This window comes from Gadus chalcogrammus, chromosome 6 (assembly GCF_026213295.1).
Source record: "Gadus chalcogrammus isolate NIFS_2021 chromosome 6, NIFS_Gcha_1.0, whole genome shotgun sequence".
In the NCBI taxonomy this organism is placed as follows: domain Eukaryota; kingdom Metazoa; phylum Chordata; class Actinopteri; order Gadiformes; family Gadidae; genus Gadus; species Gadus chalcogrammus.
The window spans coordinates 8,426,798-8,449,970 of record NC_079417.1 but is presented as its reverse complement, the minus strand read 5'-3'; the positions used below and the strand labels follow the sequence as shown (position 1 = coordinate 8,449,970).

The 23,173-nt window shown below is 47.7% G+C and overlaps 1 protein-coding gene across 7 annotated transcripts in view; it reads right to left on the bottom strand.

Annotated features, from left to right (window-relative positions):
* arvcfb (ARVCF delta catenin family member b) overlaps positions 1 to 23,173 on the bottom strand; it is a 124,397-nt gene that overhangs the window by 75,415 nt on the left and 25,809 nt on the right. For 6 of the 7 annotated variants that reach the window (XM_056593355.1, XM_056593352.1, XM_056593356.1 and 3 more), the window contains exon 1: positions 15,358 to 15,581. The exons of the other annotated variant lie outside the window; for it this stretch is intronic. In XM_056593355.1, the coding sequence (XP_056449330.1) occupies positions 15,358 to 15,378 (21 nt within the window). In that variant the 5' untranslated portion in view covers positions 15,379 to 15,581. Of the gene's footprint in view, positions 1 to 15,357; positions 15,582 to 23,173 lie in introns of those variants that run through there. 7 annotated transcript variants of the gene reach the window in all.

Sequence of the window (23,173 nt, the reverse complement as noted above, 5' to 3'; positions counted from 1 at the left end):
TGTGTGTGTGTGTGTGTGTGTGTGTGTGTGTGTGTGTGTGTGTGTGTGTGTGTGTGTGTGTGTGTGTGTGTGTGTGTGTGTGTGTGTGTGTGTGTGTGTGCGTGCGTGCGTGCGTGCGTGCGTGCGTGCGTGCGTGCGTGCGTGCGTGCGTGCGTGCGTGCGTGCGTGCGTGCGTGCGTGCGTGCGTGTGCGTGTGTGCGTGCGTGCGTGTGCGTGTGTGTGCGTGTCTGTGTGTGAGAGTGCACTGTCGAGCTGTAAAGACACTCCGGTTCCAGGAGTGTGGACAATGTGTGTGTACAGTAGGCAAACTGTATGCAGACAGGAAGGAAGCAGGGCTGCTCTCCTGCCTCTGAGACGTCTGCCAGCAGAGGAATGTGCCGTAGCCCCACCCTGCAGGGCTGACATCCCACGGGAGCCACAGGCGAGCGTGGTACCCTGCCTCAGACAGGCTGGTGGGCTCCACACACATAGAGACACGCTGTAGGACTAACGTATGTCAGTACCACTGTGAAGAGACTACTCCTTCTGTTAGGGCTGTCCTTCTACTACTACTTCTGTAACTACTTCTTCTTCTACTACTATTGCTGTAACTACTTCTTCTTCTACTACTATTGCTGTAACTACTTATTCTTCTACTACTATTGCTGTAACTATTTCGTCTTCTACTACTATTAATGTAACTACTACTTCTTATTCTACTACTACCGTAACTACTACTACTACTGCTACTACTACTACTACTACTACTACTGCTGCTGCTGCTGCGACTAACTCTTAAAAAGTATGGCATATTTAAAGTGAAGAAGGCCAGATGCAAGGTGTCACGAACCGGGATCGACCCTGACAAACAAAGTGATATTAAGAGATAAAGTAGAGCTACTGTTGTCTGCATGTGTCAGAGTCGTCAGTACCAAAGCAGGGAACTGTTTCCAGCAGGTCGGCTCACCCGTGTAACCTTGGTCCAGCTGGAGACAATGGAATGTCTGCTGTGGCACAGAGAGAGAGGGAGCCTGGGAGGGACAGGGAGAGACGGAGGGATTGAGGCCCAGAGGCCGGCCCACACAGATAGATTTGGGTGTAAGGGAGGGGGTTCTTGCGTCTGGAAGGTCTTAAAATAGATTTTGGGGTGTGTGAGAAAACACTGCAGCCACAAGGACTATGGTGGGGAAATCTGGCCCCCCCGATCTCCCCTTTTTCCCTTCCTGGTTCGCTCTCTCTTTCTTTCTCAACGTACTTCTCCCCGCCTCTATCCCCTGCCTCCTCCTCACCTCCTCTTTGCAGCGTAAAGTAGATCCCAAAAATAACTCAATGTAACCCACTGCAGAGCTACGTACGTTATTTTTAAACACATATGCATGCACGCACACATGAACAAAAATGTATTCTTAGCTGAAGCCATTTAATATTGAGCATTTAAAATACCATGAGAATATAATATAGAACTATATTTGAGTATATTTTTGAATATTTTACTATGATAGACATTCAGACCCGGGCTTTCTGGATAGAAGGTCCTAATATAGTGAAAAGATACAGTCCCAAACTTTAAATAATAGGGAGCTAAGAGTGACAAATGCACGTTAGAACGTAGCGAGCCCACCACCTCCCTGGGAACATTACTCCCTGGGTTTCTTATATTAACACTGTAACGGCAGAAACAAATGAGAAATGCAAACCTTCCCCTAAAGCCCCCCAGTCAGCTTTTCACGGTTTAGTACAGAGGTTACAAAAGCACGACGCAGGCAGCGACCGAGAGGAGGCCGTGGGGAGGCAGCAGGAGGGAGAGGGACGGAGGAGGTGCAGGAGGCAGCGACCGAGAGGAGGCCGTGTGGAGGCAGCAGGAGGGAGAGGGACGGAGGAGGTGGAGGCAGCGACCGAGAGGAGGCCGTGTGGAGGCAGCAGGAGGGAGAGGGACGGAGGAGGTGGAGGAGGCAGCGACCGAGAGGAGGCCGTGGGGAGGCAGCAGGAGGGAGAGGGACGGAGGAGGTGGAGGCAGCGACCGAGAGGAGGCCGTGTGGAGGCAGCAGGAGGGAGAGGGACGGAGGAGGTGGAGGCAGGCGAGGGAGGAGGAAGGGGGGGGGGGAGCATGGAGCAGAGAAACATCCTGTGCTATTGTGGACCTCGCATTCTCCTCTTTCCTTTACGCCTGTGAGGGAATGTCATTCACCAGACACGCACACAAGCGCACATACACATGCGCACGCACACACGTACACACACACTCATGCACAAAGACACACACACACACACACAAGTTCAAACCCATTAAACTCCATAGCTGGTGTAAAAAATGTCCCTATATAGTATTCCTCTATCATATTACATACAATACGTGTTTTTCTGCTGCATAAACAAAACGCAATCTGTGGATAATTACAATCACACACACACACACATACACACACACACACACACACACACACACACACACACACACGCACAACACACAAGTTTGAACCCATTCAACTCTATAGCTGGTGTACAAAATGTCCCTACTCAGTACTCGACTAATATATTACATACAATATGAGTTTGTTTGCTTTATAAACAAAAAGCAATCCATTGATAATTAAATATAGCCTCTAGTGATAATTTAAAGTTTGAAATGTCACTGCTTTTCCCAAAAAGGCAATAATAACCAAGTGATGGCCAGGGGCATGTCAAGCAGGACGACTGGTTCCTGAACAGGACATCCAACAAAGCCATTCGGCTACAGGGAGATGCATGGCCTCCCAGGACTGTTGTTAGTGACAAGCCGTGTGCATATCAGCTGAACCACAATTACCTGGGTTCTGAGAAGCAACACCAGTTTATAGCACATGCAGACACACGTAGACAAATGCACACAAATGTACACACACGCACGCGCACACACAATCTGTTTTGGGGTGGAATTCGTAGAGAGACAGTTGGGTAAACAATGTATGTCATAAATAGGTTGTTTTTTTCTGACTGTCAAACTGCTCTGAATTCCCGCTGAAATGGCCCAAATATTGTGAATATTTTGTAAACAAAATATAACTTCCTTCCCAGCTGGGCCTCAACCAAATGACTCAACGAGGAGTCAAACACTGTATTGTTATTTTCAAGGCCGAAGACTATTAGTCCAGCCGCCCCCCAGGAACAAACAATGCAATATTTCAAAATGTTAGCGAAAAAAAAGTAAAGCCATATTCTTGGAGCCCAGGAGCAGCGCACAGAACAAAGACAAGCTGAGGAGAAGATGCACAATCTAAAGACCTGAGCTCAAAATGAGGAATGTATGAAATGGGAAACGGTCTGTTTCAGATTAGGACTTCAAGATGAAGAGAAAATAACCCGATCAGCCCACAGGGAAAAGACAACGCTTTACCGGTCTTCTCTGTAGCTCACCCCCAACCAATCCTCCTCCGTAAAACATTCAAAGAAAACAAAGTCTGGAAAATATGTCTGCCAGAGTCAATAAATCCCCCAGACAGCAACATGCCATGACAAAGATGACAGTGCACAAATTAAATGGAGGTCATCCCTTTGACGTCCATCTCTGACTATAAGCCAACCCAAGCGATCCCTGCCACTTCTGTGAAAGATGTACGCCTTAACCTTTTCGATGGTGATTAGCACCCAAACCTCATTAACAATAAACCTGTCAAACTAATGTTGTGAAGTCCAATGCTGCAAAAAACTGCAGCAGGATTTCACCATTGTCCTAAATATGGCTCCATTCCTTGTTATTTCAACATATTATTTAATGAAGTCCATCCCACACATCAACAGAGTATTGGAACAGTTCCAGTCGAAGGCTGGAGCACATCACTGGCAGAGGATCGGAGAAGGGCTGAGTTACCAAATAAACAAGGCCCATCAATTATCCAGGCGAGAGTCAGACAGCTCTGACTTATCAGGAGCCATTTAGCGAGCGACTTAAAGACCTCTCAACGCATGAGGAGCGCTGCCAAATAGCATCCTTGCCCGGGTGAGGCTTCACTCTAATGCACACACACACACACACACACACACACACACACACACACACACACACACACACACACACACACACACACACACACACACACACACACACACACACACACACACACACACACAGGTGAGATCCTCCCTCAGTCAGAGGGCATTCCACCACCACCTGCTCACTACTCTTACGTCCCTTGCATGCCTACGGTCGTCCGGACAGAAATACGGCATCCGGGACAGAATTACAACATTCAATGCGTTGGAATTTGTCCAAATATAGCATCTGCCAAGATAGCAAAGCACTAACATGCTGCTGGACATCAGAGAACACTTCTGTGGAATTCTAGGCGGCATATGGTGACGAGGTGCTTCGGATCTCCAATATGGCCGCCCGGCTCACGGCGACTTGCTACCTCGGCAAACAGTCTCAGCACCCGCAAGCGGAACAAGACCTCTACAGACTCAAACACAACTCATCTGGCACTTGCTTTTTCACTGTCTTTTTAATATTCCTTTCACCAGCGTTCCCAGTAGTCCGGTCGTGGCTGACGGACGCTGGATTGTGTTGAGGGGAAGAAGGGCTGGGAGGGATTTCAGGGGGAGCTGGGGGCTGCAGGAGGTTTTGTGTGCACAGTAACTGGTCTGACAGAGTCTGACCAAGAGGAATGAACGGAACTGTTCACAGTTCCGTTCTATATCTGCCTCGCCTGCCAAAACCACATGAGTCAGTCATCAGACCTATTCAGAGACAACAAAATAGAGCATTCCTGAATCGCCCCGCCATGAATGAGCGAGACCGATCGCGTATTATGTAGATTGCAACAGCTTTTTGCTATTTTTTTTGAAGAGAAAAGCTTGTGCTGACCTCAGCCTGCAGCGGGAAAACGTAACCTGCGTGGCGTCTAAGCATCGTCGGAGAGGATAAGCGCGATGATCTGGCATTTGCGCACGCTAGCCGTAGTAGTCAACAAAAAATAGTAGCAAAACTGCCGGGTGAGCCCTTCAAGTGGGGACATTTCTTGAGAAACGTTCGAAACGGAAAACATCCACACATCTGACAGAGATTAGGGTTGTACCAGGCTCCGAAAAATTAGTCTTGAGTGTTTTGACTTCATGGCTGTTGTACTGTGCAACACCTGCCAGCTCATCCAGTAAATCAATACACACAAAACAGCACACATACACACGCACACACACACACACACACTTACACACGCACACACACACACACACACTTACACACACACTCACTCACACACACACACAAATCGCGGAAAAGAAACCGAAACTGACACGAAGGATCAAACCCGCGTTAGAAGCATGTTTGATCTCGCAGGCCTGGAGAGAGAGGCATGAAAGGGATTCCATTCCTTCGTGACATAAAGTCCCCATGAGCCTCGCCGCCAAATGGCGCCCAGACCGCGGCGCTCTGTTGCATCACCATCATCATCAGCGTGGCTGCCTTGGTTCGTTTTAACCGCGGAACAACGTGATGCGGGAAACAAGCCTCGCGGCGGACATGACGGAGTCTCCAGCGGCCTGTTAATGAGACAGCTCTTGTGGAGAACGCGCGGTACATGAAGGTGACAGTTGGGGAGGGTGAGACTCATGTGTGGCTAATCGCACATCAGTTGGTACAAGCTAGTCAAAAGGCCCTTTTGGGAAAAAGAGACTGTTGGGAATTAGATGATATAAAGTAATACTTCAAACCACCAAGTTAGGTAGTCCTGTCGGGAACCGATGTACAGTCGACGCAAAGAATTGTGTACTCAACAACACGGTGGGAACGGTAAACTCTACAAAGCACAGCAGTGCTTCAGCTGTTGAACCTCATGGAACCACAGTACAAGAATGATTTATACGCAAAGGCATCTGCGCAATAGAAGACTAAATGTGCATTTGAACTGGGCAAACATATAAACACACACTTACACTGACACACACACTTACACACGCACCTGCATTTGCCCATATGGTGCGACAGACACCTGGGGAAACCAACTCTGCAAATCATCATGTTGTGCTCAGTGATCAGACAGACACTGCATTTTACTGCTGAATGTTTTCCTCCCACACTTCCTCCACACACCGGCTCCTCCAAAACACAAAACAACAGAGATGGGAGTGCAGGGAGCAGCACACAAATCACCTACGGTTCACTCTGAAAACAAATCTCAGGAGGACCCAGGTGCCGCAATTTGGCTGCGGATCACTAGTCCCAGGTCTCGGAGACACTCCAGGGGTTAGGGAGACCTCTGAACGGCCCGGCTCCTCTCACAAGACACGGGGAGGGGATTGGGGAGGCGAGACTACACGGTCCAGAGCCAAGGTTAATTAGGTTTGCCAGAGAGTACTGCAGAGAGAGAGAGAAAAGAGGAAGAGAGAAAAAGGGCTGAGAGAGGGGCAGAGACAGAGAGAGAGAGAGAGAGACAGACAGACAGACAGACAGACAGACAGACAGACAGACAGACAGACAGACAGACAGACAGACAGACAGACAGACAGACAGACAGACAGACAGACAGACAGACAGACAGACAGACAGACAGACAGACAGACAGACAGACAGACAGACAGACAGACAGACAGACAGACAGACAGACAGACAGACAGACAGACAGACAGACAGACAGACAGAGAGAGAGAGAGAGAGAGAGAGAGAGAGAGAGCAAGAGAGAGAGACAGAGAGACAGAGGCAAAGTGAGAGATAAAAAGTAAAAGAGAGAAAAAGATAGAGAGAGGGAGGACGACAGAGAGGGAGAAAGAGATATAGAGAGATGGAGAGAGAGAGAGAGAGAGAGAGAGAGAGATCCTCGTTCGCTATGGAGTGCAATAGACTGTAAGCAGCAGGAACTCACAGCTGCTTTCTTGTTGGACAGATACTGGAGAGTCACAGACATCTTGCCAGTACTGCAGCCTGCAAGCCTCTGATTGTAACGCCATTGGCCTGTCATTTCAAACAGGAGCTTGTGAGACACCGCTCTACTCATTATTGATTTTCGTTTTTTCCACATCGCAACATGGAGGGAGACAAGAAAGTCTTTCACTTGTTGAAGGGGGGAACCCTTGGATGACATTAAGAAGCCAGACTGTATAAAGAAACCACAATTAAAGACTGGGCCTTCATGAAATAGAACTAATGATGATGAAGCAGACTTTGGTCTTTGGCTCAAAGGTAGTAATAATACATTATTAGACAGATGTGATTAAACAATACAAGCTTTGTTGAAACATCAAGATGCTAGGGGATTGGACTTGGAGGTGAACCCCATGGCTTTTGCCTCAGGGATAAACTGCTGGTTACACCACGGACGGGAGGGGCTGCGATCTACACGTTTTCCGGGCTCCGGGGCCAGACAGGGTCCAATCTGAATTCCTGAGTCTGTGGACATGTTGCGTTGAACTGTGGAGCAGTGACACGATGGTGGGGGGTAGCCCAGGGTCCAGGGCGATGGAAAAGGGTCGCGCCGTCGGAGAACACTATGGATCCATCGGTCCTTTCTGAACACGAGACTCTGGAATGTAGCTGCTCTGCGACACCAAACACTGCCCAAGTTCCCTCATGGCGGGAAAACGAAACCAACCGACCCCCCCCCTACCCCCAACTCACAGCCACAGTCGGAGCTGGTGTGCGATGGGACACAGAGGGAAAATGGGCTTATTGGATTAAGCTTTCCGTAACTCTAGCAGAAATATGTTGGAAAATAATTATGTAATTTGAAGAGGTCTGCGCGGACAAGCCTTGTTTTCGTAACTTGGGGGACTTTTCAGGGTTCAGAGCGCTTTGCTCCGCACATTCTTATTCAGTGGTTCAAAAGCAAAAGGGGTCGTCATAGCTTCTTGAACCCAGGACCAAGAAAACGTATCGGTTACAATGACAACAATGAGCACATGTAGGGAAATAAATAAATGCATATCAAAATCAATCGGATGCCAAAGTACATCCGAGGGAAAATATAGGTTGTGATTCCCAGCACTTTGTGTGTCATTCTGGAAAGACAATAAATAAGAGTACAATTCTTCAAACTCAACGAGGTCCAGAGGCATTGGCCCCAACATGCATAAAGTCGTATTTAAATAGTTATTTACGTCAATGGCACTCTGGCCCATGGAAAAAAGGTTACAAATGTTTTTCTTGGTTGGATGAGTAGTTGGCCCAACAAGATGCTCTCCTCCAAGGCTCGAACCCCATTTCAGCTTAAATCCATATCCCCTGGATTTCAGCTAAGTTGTCCTATAAACAGTTCCTGCCAATGCTCCTTCACACTGTACGGGGAATGTATGAGCGCATTCTGAAGTGACACCGCCGACCTTAACGCTTCCATCCGGGGCGTTAAAACACTTCACCTTGCAGTGCCGGTTGAGATGGACCTGTCCCTCCATATCCTCAGACCTTATTAACCACGACTCCACGCTCCGCTTCCCGAGCCAAAACACTCCAAGCAAACTGAGTACATGTGAGGGTACTCTGAGAGCGCTGGCACGCCACGGCAGGGCTACACATGCGGTTGAGGTTCGTTAGACAGCTCAATGGAGCCTTCTGGAATGTGTGAGAGGGTTCATCGTCTCATTGTTCCCCCGAGTGGATCCGTTGGGAACGGGCCGTGCTCATATCGGGAGAAGATGAAATGCGTTAACAATGCGTTGCCGTAGCATGTAATGCCGCATGACAGTCCTTTCAGCCCTGTCAATTCCTCCATTGTGGAAACGGTTGGAACTCGACACGCCGAATGCGCACAGCAAACAGCTAGCATACAGACATTACCGTGCCGCTGTGTGGCGGTTCTGGCCTGGTCTGGCTGAACTCTTGCGACTGGTTATCAACATGTTTGTTGGTGGGTGGAGGAGCGGCCGCGGCTGTGGCTGCTGGATGGAAGGCTGCACGTCGCAGCGGCCACTCCCGCCACACAGATAGTCGGCTTACAGCGGTTTGGCCTCTCCCTGTATCGCTTTGCTTCTTCTTTTCTCTCCTTTTGTGCACGTATTTCTTCCCTCTACGGACCCCAGCCGCCAGCAGTAACAGTCACCATTGTGAGGCTGTCGGTGTCCGGGGGGGGGGGGGGGGGGGGGGGGAGAGATGCTCTGTATTGGGACAGCTTGCGTGTTTTTTTGAAAGGCACACCACTCATGGTCATACGCACACGCTCTTCTCTGTGATTGATCAGTCAGAAGCGTTTATGCGATTGCCGCAATGATTTGGCTGGAACTAGTGAACTCGGGGAAAAACACAGAAAGAAAGGCGGGAGGTGTGTCATGAGCTCCTCGCTCTGCCACATGTCAGCGTAATCTCAATTGCCGGCGTGGTTCATAGAGTGCCGCTAAAGAGCTGTCAGAGCAAACCATTAAGCCTAGAAGACAGCGGGAGACAGATGGTGCGCTGATGGAGGATCGATGCCCTCGCAAACCTTCCCCCCCTGTGTTTCAGCGGTCTCTCCAGCAGCAGGAAATAGGCTAATCCCTCCAAAGAAGGCTCCGGACACACGACACCCACGACATCCTTGGTTCTGTTTTTCTGATGCTGCCTGCTACCCAGACCATTAGTGTTGGTGATGTTTTGAGTTGTGCAATGAGGACGGTACTAAAGTGGGGGGGGGTTTGAGGGGTTAAGTGCAAAAGTATTTGTTCCCGTGTTTCTGGTTGAGAAAGCCTTATGAGGACTTTGACCTCCCCCCTCAGGGGCCCCTCTAAGAGGTCCCCAGCTGCAGAGCGCATCGGGTTGGGGGGCTACATACTCTTCATATGACGGGGAAAGAAAACCCAGTTCATTTCAGCGGGGCCCCCAGAACCGAGATGCCAGGCCCGCTAGCCTAAGCGGTGGCAGTGCAAACAGAAATAGGGGGAAACTGGAGAGGGATAAGCTCACTGAGCATCGTGATCAGACTTTTACCATATGGGCCTGGCTCCGGTGAGGACAAACTTTGTTCATTAATCAGCTACAGATTCTCCAAGGTGTCCCAGTCCCTTTGTTCTCTTAGTTTTTTCACTCAAGTTTTCCACTAAAACAATGGAGCGCAAAATTTCACATCCGTTGCCATCAAATCTTGCCAAAATACATTGCCTCATCAACGTCCATGCTAAGGGCACAGACATGTTAGAAAAATGAGCGTGGGCTTATGAAACGATGAGCCCCCTGCCACATTCTGCTGTTCCTTGAATCACTAATTATGAGCTTAAGGGTCAGTATGTTACTTTACCCTTTTGTGTCGCCATGGCGCTGCCCAAAAACTGTCACATATGCAACTTACTCTCTGCAGCCCTGCAGGCAAGCTCATTATGGACGTGACATCTGCATAAACCCGACATCACGACAAAGACACAAAATCCCTCCACGAAAATTGAAAACACAAGGATTCCCTAAGCACCGCTGACACACAAACACATATAACCTTTAAGATTTTCTTCACCCAATGTAGAGTGATTTTAAACACGAGGGCTGGAAGGAAAGCTGCGGGCATTCAGGGCTAAACCCAGCCCCTAACAGCTGGGAAACCAACACCCTAGCCATCACACTATCCGGTACCCAGACATGATATAGGTTGTAGTGCTGTATGTATATCTCACCCATTAGGTTTCACTCAAGGGCGTGCATTTGATGAGGTCATTGGTGTGGACATGGGGGTTTAGCAGTGGTATTATCAATCCAAATGATTGCTAGGGATTATTCATTCATCCCGTTATATATTGGGAGGGACACATCCCTACCACTCCTATCTAAACATACACCCATGACTATATTGTTGAATAAAAGCTACATTTACAGTATGTTGAATTGAACTTTGTATAGAAACTACTACCAATACTAACTCATGATAGTTTTTCCATTTCTGCGTTTCTCTGGTCAACTTTGTTCGTCTCTTCAGCCTCCTCTGAGACAAGAAGCTAGGTTATCGGACCCTTTTCCAAAGTCCAGTCCATCCTCCTGTTGATGCAGGAGGATGGACTGAGAGGACAGTGTTCGTCGTCCAGGGTCACGGAGTCTGAGAATCCCATGCCCGAAGAAACACAGTGGCCGCTCTTTAAAACCCACAGAACAACACTGAGGAAATAATCAGGGCGGATAATTGTTTTGAATCGAATTTCCGAAGCCATCGGTCTCTGGGTTTTTTGTTTGCGCATGAGAGTAAAATTGCGACATCAGCTCAAAAAACAATTTAATTTGGTAATTGGACATGGAAAACAGAAAGGAATGGAATAACCTAATTATGCATGTTCTCATTAACAACTCATTAGAGGTTGTTGGCATCCCTATGAATAATAGAGACTGCAGAAAAACACAAAATCAGGGTGTAGTGCACAGAAAGGTAGCATCGCGCAACAGCTTCAACTAGGTAAAATGCTGGCATGTATCTCCTGTTCTTCCCAGGGTTCCTTGCAGAACACACAGACTGGATGCCAAACTTCTCCAGATGGCAAACCACGTAATGTTGTAATCTTTTTGCAGGGTAATGGATGTTTGGTCGGAGAAATGGACCAGAGAATATGGCTGGACTGTGAACTGCAGATTTTCTGGCTTGTGATGGCTAGGCTCTCAGATGGCGTAATGCTTGGCATTGGAGAGATGAGAAGTGTATGTGTGTGTATGTGTGTGAGTGTGTGTGTAGGGGGGGGGGGTGTAAAGGGGGGTGAGGGTGGCAGAACTCTTGGCACTCATCAGAATAACCGACACCTAGTCTGTCTAGGAAAGGGAGCTGTACTGTACACAAGGCATAGAAACGTCAACCTGGGAAACCAATAGATAGTGATGGCTCTAGCAGAGCCAGTGCACGAGATATCCACACAGCAGATTGTGCGTTCGTTAGCCGTTGATATGACATGTCATATTGTTAATTAACAATAGGACTCACAGAAGGAAAAGTCTAGTTCGGAGAAATACATACATGAGGACAAAGAGGTCTAAGACATCTTGAAGACAAACAAGACATTGTTTGTATGTAATCAAACAGGGTCTGTACCCCTGATCATACGTGTAATGCTGGTAATTCAACAAATAAAAAGGTTAAAAACCTATACTAATTTGGCCCTATGGGCTTGACACTACATTATGCAGCATCCCGGGAAAGAACATGGAGGTCACTGTTTAGGAGTTTTGCTGATTAGAGGTTCCGACCCTGGTTCGGGAGGGATGATGAAGGAGGGGGGGGGCTTGGGTCCTAGTAGCGTACGAAGGGGTGGGTGGGCAGCTGTTCACATGCAGCTGAAGGTCAGGCAGCTCCAAACTAAAAACAGGACCCAGAGCCAAGTAAGTGTCTGCGTGAGTGTTGGATCGGCGCGCGCTATGGGTTGGGCAGAAGATACATGTCAGACATGGCCGTGTTAGGGGTCATGCGATCGGAGCGGCCGTGAGTATGGAATGGCAAACATGGGAGGCATGAGCGGTATGGGGAGGGCCATACATGTTCGGTGCCATTTTTAGACGCCCTATCTGGAACCAACACACACACACACACACACACATTAGTATGGCACCTATCACTACCCCAGGCATTCACTACCATATAACGATACTGTTGTTGGGTTGAGCACAGCACCCATCAATGAACACTTTCACTCTGAACCGGGGCCTCTCTCTATATATATATATAATGCTATTTACACTTTGCACTTTTTTCCGGGTCACTGGCATTTCAGGCATTGTCTGCGATTCGCCCTTGACCGTTACACACTGCATCTCATGCTCCAAATGTCTTGAAATATTGATTGGTGGGATGTACATGATGATGCACATCATCTCCACCACCAACCACAACAAAGCGGCGACTGAATGAAAGTCTCAGGGCAAACAATCGAGCGCAACGCAAAGCTATAAATACTGTACACAAACACACGGCTCGTCTTACCATCTTTCACAGCTTACAATCGGAGCAGCCAGCTGTGACGAAGGATGGGTTTCAGTCAGTGTGGCTGAATCACACACGCAGTCGGAGCAGTGGAGGCCCTTTTAGACCGGCTGCATCATTGATGAATAGTTTCGTTATGCACTCAGGCCCTCCTCATCGCAAACCGAGGGCTAAAAGTCTGCGATCCCGGAGAGCGTTGGACTAAAGACCAAAGCCAGCTTATATTTAGTGCAGATGTGGTCTGGCTCGTGCAGGCGCCGTAATTAAGGGCTATGCAGTAATCTCCACTGGGCTAAAAGTGTTTTGACCGTAAGCTGTGTTGCAGCAGAGGAGTTCTCTCTGAATCTTCAGGCAGGGCAGCAGGAGTTTATGTATAGACTGTAGTGCAGTGTGTAATGGGGGTTTATTGAGGGGAGGGTCATGGAGCACCAGCAGCCTTTCAACCTCGGGTTCCTCAAAGCCGTTATAGTCTAAGGAGCAACACCTGAGCACAATAAAAACATAACCGACCAAGGGAACATGGTGATGCATCCATTAAAGGAGCTCTGTGGGGGTCAGCTTGTACACACTCTGACCCCCCCCCCCCCCCCCCCCACACACACACACACACACACACAGCCCCTGGATGAGCAGGTGGGTTCTGGATGGTGGAATGCACTGCTGGGGTTCAAAAGGTCACGTGAGTGACCAGCCCACCCTCGAGTATGCCAACCATCTCTCTCTTCTCTTACACATGTGTGTGGTTATGGATCAGGAGGCGGGGAGGGGGCTAGACTCCATTTTGGTGGTGGTTAGGGTTAGGTTAGGGTTAGGGGTTAGAATTAGAGGTTAATGGTGGGTTAGGGTTAGGGTCAGGCCTTAATGGTGGATATCAGATCAGGCCAGAGTTCTTTAAAGGTCGCCTCGTATAACCAAAAAGGACAAAGCGTAGAAGGAATGTGGCTAGATACATAAAACAAGAGATGGAAAAACAAAAAACTACGGGGGGGGGGGGGGGGGGGGGGGGGAGTTCTGGCAAAGGCAGCGGAGACTGTTATTGGGTGACGTCCAGTTGGGAGGCAGCCATTGACACATTATCAGAGCAACGTGGAGCGCACTTGCACACAGCCACCCCACCCCCAGCCCCCGCCACCCACGGAGGGTGCTGCAGCAGAGAGCTTGACCCCCGTTACCATAGGATTTTTCCCGTAGTCGGCAGTTGGCAGTTTCAGGCTTTTAAAAGAAGACATGGACATGCTTCCCGGTAATTTAAACACAGAGCCGTGGTCTTGCACCCACGTACAAGTGCACGAGCATGCACTGCACACATAGTCGCACACACGCGCACACACACACAGCCACACAGCCACACAGCCACACAGCGACACACAGCCACACAGTCACACACACACACACACACACACACACACACACACACACACACACACACACACACACACACACACACACACACACAGCTACACAAAAACAAAACAGACATAGACAAAGATAAACAGGCAACTAAAAGCGCATTCCTGTGGTATCTGCGCCAGTGAGAAACAAAAGAGTTTACAGCTCTTTCCCGACCCGGCGGGCAGTAAATCCTGTGCTGGGGTCCTACTGGGGGCCCTGCACCAGCGTTCATCAGGGGCCTGTCTCTCAACACTACGTCTCCGCGGGTGGGATCATCGCTCCGTAGAGAACCTGACCCCCCCGCAGATCCAGCTGGTGTCAAAGGCAAGTGAGAGGATGCTGAGCTCCTCAATGTATCCAGACGGCCAACATTCATATCACTGGCTCAGAGGGAGATGAGACCACAACACCTACCCGCCCACGAAGACCGGCTCCATGGCAATGCATATCTCATGACTGCTATTTACTGTCATGTACATGCATGATGGATGTGGTACATGAAGGCTGCTGTAACTGACGGTCGCGCTGGCCAACCAACACACAGACAAGGCACACATGTACACACAGAGAAAAAACACACACATTTACCCACTCTAGCAAATGCAGCTTGGTACTCTAAACATCACACATTATTATGGGTAACATGAACCCGACGGTTCAGGGTCGGGTAAATCCAATTTAGATGTGTTTCTAGCATACAGTCACTATTAAACATTGAGCAACAACTGTACTCCATTTGACTTCAGTTAAAAAGACACAGCCATTAGGAAAACACATGCACAGTGTACATGAATGAAGATATCGTAAGCATCCAGACAACAACAACAACTTCATATCAAGTCAGCTTGATAGAGAGGAGAGAAACAAATTGATAGAGGGAGTTAGAGAAACAGAGAGAAAGATGGATAGAGAGAGCTAGAGAAACAGAGAGAGAGAGATGGATAGAGAGAGCTAGAGAAACAGAGAGAGAGAGATGGATAGAGAGAGCTAGAGAAACAGAGATGTATGGAGAGAGCTAGAGGAACCGAGAGAGAGAGATGGATGAAGAGAGCTGGAGAAACAGAGAGAGAGAGATGGATAGAGAGAGCTACAGAAATGGCGAGAGAGATGGATGAAGGGAGAGAGAGAGGATGTGTGGATCCAGCAGAGCTCCACAAATCACAGCGGGACAAACCTGTTTTACTTCGGCAGGCATGGTCCAAAAAACCACGTCCCGTGTTCAGAGAAAACACCTCCTGGGGGGGGGGGAACGCGGGGATCAGCTACGTCCTTCTGTCCTCGGCGAGAGAGAAAAGCCCCCAAAAAACAAAAACAACTTCTCCTTTTCCCCGGCGCTCCGCTTTCACTCCCCCTTAGACTCGACGCGCGTGTTCTCTCTACCACGAAATCCCCTCCGTGTGAAAGCCCCGGCAGAGCACTCAGACAGCCCCCTCCCCTCTCTCTCTCACTCACTCTCTCTCACTCTCTCTCTCTCTCTCCCCCACTCACTCTCTCTCACTCTCTCTCTCTCTCTCCCCCACTCACTCTCTCTCTCTCTCTCTCTCTCTCTCTCTCTCTCTCTCTCTCTCTCTCTCTCTCTCATCTTCCTCTCTCCTCTCTCTCTCTCTCTCTCTCTCTCTCTCTCTCTCTCTCTCTCTCTCTCTCTCTCTCTCTCTCTCTCTCTCTCTCTCTCTCTCTCTCTCTCTCTCTCTCCACCACACACACGCAGAGCAGTGCGCAAGCTCAGACACTCTGGCTCGTGTTGTCTAAATCCGCTCTCGGCGAGGGATTGGAGGTGGGGGGACCCTGCTCTCTCCCTGAGATGGACGGAGACGTTATAGTGTCGGGTGGCAGGGCAGAGAGAGGGAGAGAGAGAGAGAGAGAGAGAGAGAAGGGGGGGGAGGTAGATAGAGAGAGGGGGAGAGGGGAGGTGGAGAAGGAGGGGGTAGAGGCATTGATAGCAAGAGAGAGAATAAGAGAGAAAGAGAAAGACGGGTAGCTAAAGAAGGGTTCAACCGACCAAAGGCACACCTACATAAATTCAACCGCCCCGCCACATCCTCCACCAAACCAGCGAGCGCACAACCCTAGCCTGAGACAAATAAATAGAGAGAGAGAGAGAGAGAGCGAGAGAGAGAGAGAGAGAGAGAGAGAGAGAGAGAGAGAGAGAGAGAGAGAGAGAGAGAGAGAGAGAGACACACACATTCAATAAAAAAGTTTGCCTGGGAGAGAACAAAACACACTGGGGACGGGGTGCTGGACGGGCAGGGAAAAGGGAGGGAGGAGGGGAAGGAGGGTGTGTGTGTGTTTGTGTGTGTGTGTGTGTGTGTGTCTGTGTTTGAATGGGAAAAGGGGGGGTGGGGAGGGTGCATAAGAATAGAGAATTGGCCAGACAGCGAAGCAATCGCTCTGTGTTGCGTGAAGGCAGCTGAACGCAGCGGCATGTTTCTGTGTCCTGCTCCCCGTTGAAACGCTGCCCCTCGCCGGCCGAGGGAGAACAGCTCTGTTTGTGTCCAGCTGCATCTGTCACTCAGTGGTTTTAACCCCGCCCCCTCCAACCAACACAGCACCACCACCAACTACCCCTGTCCCGGGACTCAATGGTATAGATGCTGTGAGAGAGCTGAAAAGAGGGATTGTGATGCATGGTTGTGTGTGTGTGTGTGTGTGTGTGTGTGTGTGTGTGTGTGTGTGTGTGTGTGTGTGTGTGTGTGTGTGTGTGTGTGTGTGTGTGTGTGTGTGTGTTAATGAGTGAGACACTTAGAGAGAGATGTGAAAGAGGAGAGAATGAGTAAGGTGGACTCAAACAGAAAAGAGAAGAGAAGGAGGATAAAACGGTAGAAAAGGGTGTTTAAAAGAGAACGGCTCACACAGACCTGGTCCCTATTGAAGCTGGGGCATTTCTTACACACAGATACCAATGGACACTCAACCGCACTCAGCACAGACACACAGGAGAAGCCTCGCCATCCCCTCCTCTTTGTGGCGGTAGTTCTTCTTTGTCCTGGTCTCTTCACCACCACTGATGTATGCAAGAGAGGCCAGAGCTACGTGAAAGAATTCACATTCCTACTCCCGGCCAAGACCGGTGACTAGGAAAGAACCCCAAGTGGAATAATGAGAGGAAAAGCCGTCCCTCGAATGGTGGTTAGAATGATGGTGCACAATCCCCTCCAATGTGGTAGAAGAGACACATTTGAGTAAAGCCTTTACAAAGAAAGAAAACTAAAACATGACTGGACGAAAAAAATCAATCAAAAGAGGAACTATTAGCTCCAGTGTGTCTGGAAAGGTAAGGAATGGTTTTGCTTCAATATGAAGAAGTTCAAATTCAGCCCTGCCTTCAAACAAGAGTTTACAGCTGGGAGTAAGTAAAACCTGAAATAGGTGAACAAATTCCTCCTTCAATATTCTTGACCTTGTTTCAGTAGCGCCAATGTTTTTGGAGCGAAAGGTATTTCAGCTTATTCTGAAAATATGATATGAAGCATCTCTCTCCATGTTCATTAGGTATTGTGAGACAAATTCAGAATGTTGGGTATAATAGAAACCATAAATGCTGTTTCAAAAATGCTGCCACAATTTGTACCAATTCGGTAAAATCCTTCATTCAGCTTTGGATAAAAAAGATAGATGTGTGTGTAAATGGTAGGGTCATGCTACCGGGAGCTAGGGATTCACATGAGCAGGATGTGGCCGGTGAAACAGATGGTAGAGAGGTTAACGTTGGCCATCCAGGCGCTGTGTGACAGCTACACACCTCAGGTGGAATCGCAGCTGTCGGAGCTCATGGTTTACTTTGCTTACATACACGGCGCCAGACACATGTAGGCATTGATGTGTGCTTGGAGAATACAAGGCTGTGAGACTAGAGAAAAAATAAATAGAGAGAGAGAGAAGACAGGAAGGGCATTGTGGTGATGAGGGAGAGGGACAGTACAAATACGGGCTGAAATCACTAACAATTAATACAATAACAACAAATACTACAATAGGTCACTATGAATGGGTTATTTTTTTATAGAATGCATGAAAATAAATATTGTTGCTTGAGTTGATTCAGAAAACTATTGAGGAGATAATTCGTGTCCATCATCTGTTTCTATGCAAGTAGTTTACCATCAGCGATTTGCGGGAGAGCTGTCATTGTCTGCTACAGGCCGACTGCTGCTGGGATGCTAACAATCGCAGAGCTTGCACAAATCCTTATCTAATGAGCTACTGCATTGCTTTTTACTTTATCCTAGAAATTGGGCTATGCAGCATTTCGGATACAGACATTACAACATTTTGTGGCAATTTTCGGGTAAAAGACATTCTGCAGTGGAAGAAAAACATTGATACAACGTCAATACCAACTCGGGGATCAGCGACATACTTTAATTACGGAGAGAGGATTGTTATTATTCAGAAAAAAATGTGTATCCTTTATTCGTAGAAGCTCAGGATTAGGGCAGATTAATGGGGAAGAAGAAACACAATGGGAAGTTAGTTTATAACAAGAATAAATTTAAATGAGGCAAAAGAAAGAAAGACTCCATTTAAATTTCTGTTTGACATGCTCAGCCTCATAGGCAACCGTCAACATCACCAGCCCCCTAGCCAATAATATTTCCCTTGGCCAAAACCATTATCCCAGCCTCAACAAGGACCCCTTTCAGACACACACCATGCGAGACGGTCTGCATTCCACACCAGAGCCCTTCCACCCTGCCCCTTGTTGTGACGTACTAGCATTGTGGAGGGGGGGAGAACGGGGGGGGTTTGGGTCTGGATCTGGCCCTTGGCCCGATAACTCAGCACACTAAGAGACCCAGAGAGGATAACAACAAAGCTGGTAGGTATGTCGGCTGCTCTGTTTTGCTTGATATGAGATGATGGGTGTACACAGCTTGGTCCCCGAGCACATAAGCTTCTGTCACGAGGAATCGGCTCCCTGTCAATCTCCTTGGGACGCTTGTGGTTGGCGTGGCTATGGCTCACAATACCCCTGGAGTTCCGGGTGGCCAAAAACGTGAAGAACGTGGATTTTTGGCAACGATGCCTGACTAGCCTTTAGCTAGAATCTTCATGAAGACCCAAGAGGAATGTGGAAGTCTGTTTTCCATATTTGGTCATAAAAAACGTTTTTCAAATGATTGTAGAAGTCCTTTTCCCCTTTTTCAAAAGGTCTCATAGACACCCTGTACATACAAACTGAGTGAGTTATGATTCATAGCCACAAGCAAACTAATACAAATCACTTAGTGTGGAGTGGCATGATGTAATAACGTTCACTGGGCATTGATATTGCAGGCAGATGTTCCTTTGGTAAAAACAATTTGTGTTGAGGAAGATGAACAAAAGTTAGAGTTGGGGTTGCAAGGCGAAAAATATGGGTTCACGTGCCAATCAGTTTCAGAACCACAAACCAGGGTCAATTTTAGAGAATTATAAGGACCTCGGTAGATTACCTTCTCTGTAATATCAGCCAGTTAATATATTCAATATGTGCTGAGAAATTCAAGATCCACAAGAAAATGTCTGCGTCTCTTTGTGTCTTGTCGAACCCAAAACAAACACGGTTCAGTGTGGCTTTTGGTCTTCATATGTTCAGCGTTTACATGCTTGTAGGTCATCTCATAAATATGTCACGCCAGAATCCTAAACCTCATGAGCCAATAAAATTAGATCTTTAAAGAACCAAAGGCCCCTCCAGATTCAAACCTTATGAATGGTTTCAATTTAGCTCTTCTACCGAGTGTCCAGCCTTGTTTGGTTACCTTGCCGGACACAAGGAAGCACAAGGTCGCATTCCTGAGGAACACCGTCTCAATAAAGAAGGGAGGCACCTCATTTCAAACACATGGTCCGTACCTCAAGCGCCTTGGGCCAGGAAACTGTTTAGACTAGACATGATCCTCTCTGAGTGTCAAAGTGTACAGCTTGCGAACTTGCAAACTCTCCACTGTCCATTGAAGCCAAATTCAGCAGCTCTTTCTCACCCATGCCACTTCACACAGTGGATGCGTGTGAAGGTAAGATGGGGACAGTTCTAGGGATACCGTGTTAGTGCATGTAAGGGCTTTCACAGTCCTATTGGAGCAAATTTAGGAGCTCTTTCCCACCCATGCCCTTCCACAAGGTGAATGCGTGTAAGGGGAAGAAGTGGTCAGTTTTAGAGGTATCTTGTTAGTGCTTTTGGAAGCAGGAAGAATTTAATGGGTTTTGGTGGACATGGAGGGGCCTTTCGCTCTCTCTCTCACACTCTTTCTCAACCTTGAGTAAATATTCCTGTTTTTCCACGAAAACCCAGTTCTTTGCTGGGCAAAACCAATGGTCTTTTTTTATCCGTAAGATGTGTGATTCATGGACCACTGCTTTAACATCACTCTTAATAGTAAAGTGGTGTAGGTAAAAGACTTACCAACTGATGTATTAATGGGATACTGTCTTCATTCATATTTACAGCAATGAGTGACAGGGATAATTTTAGAAGTACAGAATAGTCATTGCATCATTCATCTTCATCATATTTTCAAGAATTCTCAAATGGCCATGCTGCTCAGTGAATTGATTAAAACAGAAGTTTAAGACAATGGAAGAAAGAAAAAACATTCGGAATACATCCCAAATGCACAAGTGTTAAGTGAGAGGGACGATATTCAAAAGTCAAAGACGGGCATTTTGACACAAAGCTAATTAGGACAATTATGAGGGGCAAGGGGGGCCAATGATGCAATGGAAGGGGGGACCAAAGAGGGAGGGGAAGGATAGAGGGATCAGGAGGCGGGGATACACTGGGGTTCATTGTTGAGACAGGTGATTTACGAGGGTCTCCAAGGCCCTGCCAGGGTTAAGATAGATCTTCTGTTGGGACAGCACCCTGGGCCCCTTTGTGTTCATTGTGCCCAGGACAGGGTTGTGGTGTGAGAGTGGAACAGAGGAGGTGGTGGGGGGTGGATGTACTATGGCAGAGACCGGGCCTCCGTTGATAGGCCCCAGTCTGCAGCCCAGATCAAAGCCCACAGTGTTCCCTCTGTCCACAGCTCACAGGCCTCCGAAATCACCCCGACCCCAACATTTGTATAAGGTAATAGTAGGTAATATGTCTCTCTATGGCCAAGAAAAAGCAGCTGAAGAGAGCTGGATCTGAATAACAAATAGCAACGTATTTATATCGACAGTGCAAGAAACGATTTTTACATTAGAGGCGGGTGGTGTTGCATCAGAGGAGGTCCATTCATATTGTTGGTAAATAGACAGATGAGGAGGCTGGTGTATGTGAAATGAGGTCATCGTCCCGACCGTCCGCCCCCCCTGGCCTCATACTAGACATGAAATGTCTGAGTGCTGTCTGCCGATCTCCATAGCCTTCACCATTCAACAATTGACCTTTAGTTGATGAAGTTCCTCAGGGCAAAAAATCAATTTCCGACGACAAACCTGGTAGAAAATGAAGAGAAGATGTTGTTTAAGACTGCATCAGGATTGTCCATTTACTTAAAAGCTGACCCGTTTTGCGTCAATGAATCGCTGCCTGTATATCAATATCAAGTTTCATAGTGTCTGGTAAAGCTTTGTGTTAATGTTGTCTCCACTATGGCTATATGGACGGATAGACTTGCTGTTCCCTGAGAGTAATTCAGGGAAATTATTTTGAAGAAATGGGTCAAGAGTTTCTGTAGAAAAAAGGTCTTGGGGAGTACGGCTTTGAATGCCCTATAACACATTGTAGTGATACAGTTCCCTCACAAAAGAATAACTTTGGATTTTGCATGTATTTTCTCTTTATTTGTTTTTTTCCAACCCTGGTGTGCACATCTCTGGCTTCACAATATAGTATAAATAAAGTTATCAATAGGTTAACATCCCATAACGCACACGTTTGTTGTGTGGATGTGACCATTGAATTCTATTGGTCAGTTCAATCTAAAATAGTTACTCATGCACCTTTGGCTGAACTTTCTGAATCAAAGTCTCTGACTTAAAGTCCACGGTGCAGAAGAAGCTATTATCCGGAACAACGGACCAATCATTCTACCAACTAATTCGACCGACCACCATTCTCTGCAGGAAATAAGATCCACGAGAAGCTTGACACTGTCAATCTTAACGATCGCTACGGCAACCAACACCGGGAAGCGTTATCTGTTTAGATCATGACTTGTGTGCTCTCTGAATTACTACTTAATCTCTCTCTCATTAGGGTATTTACCCAAACTGATTTCACTAATTCATTGGATCGTTGGTCTGACTCTGACCACTTTCCTCCTGAGCAGGCTTTGAATAATGGATGGCTTCCTTGAGCTTGGTCCCATTGTCTTGAATCTTGACCGTATGCAAGCTGAACCGTAGCCGATTTAATCCATCAATGTGCTTGAGGGGGTGTGTGTGTGTGTGTGTGTGTGTGTGTGTGTGTGTGTGTGTGTGTGTGTGTGTGTGTGTGTGTGTGTGTGTGTGTGTGTGTGTGTGTGTGTGTGTGACGTGTGTGTGTGTGTTTGTTTGTGTGTAAGCAAAAGACAAGAGGCAGGATTAATGTCATTACGCCAGTAAAGCTAAAATGAAAGCAGAATAAAGGACAGGATGTAAGTGCATAGGGCTTTTGGCCTTCAGAAAAAGAGGTCCAGGTGATGGCAAAGTATGCATCCTAAATGTATGTGTCTAATCCCTAATGAATGCCTCTCAATTCATGCCAAATGCCTGGGTAAAAAACATTTGCAAAAAAGTATCAGCAAATCGGCTTCACATCCAATTTGCTGGGTATTCAATGCCATTTGTGATCAGGGGCCAAGTGAAAGCATCGGAATCCTGTGGATGTTCAGCAGGAGCCCAGCCCTGTTATTCAGCTACAGCACCCAGCCGAGGAGCAGCCCAGGTAGGCAGGGTGTCCCATGCCTCTAGAAATGAATGATTGCGTGGAGCTGTGTGTAAAACAGAAGGGCTAATTCACTGGCTGCCATGGTAAATGCTCTGGTGTAAATCACACAAGGCTTTATGAGTCAGAAGAAGGCATCCCTCGCTTTCCCATT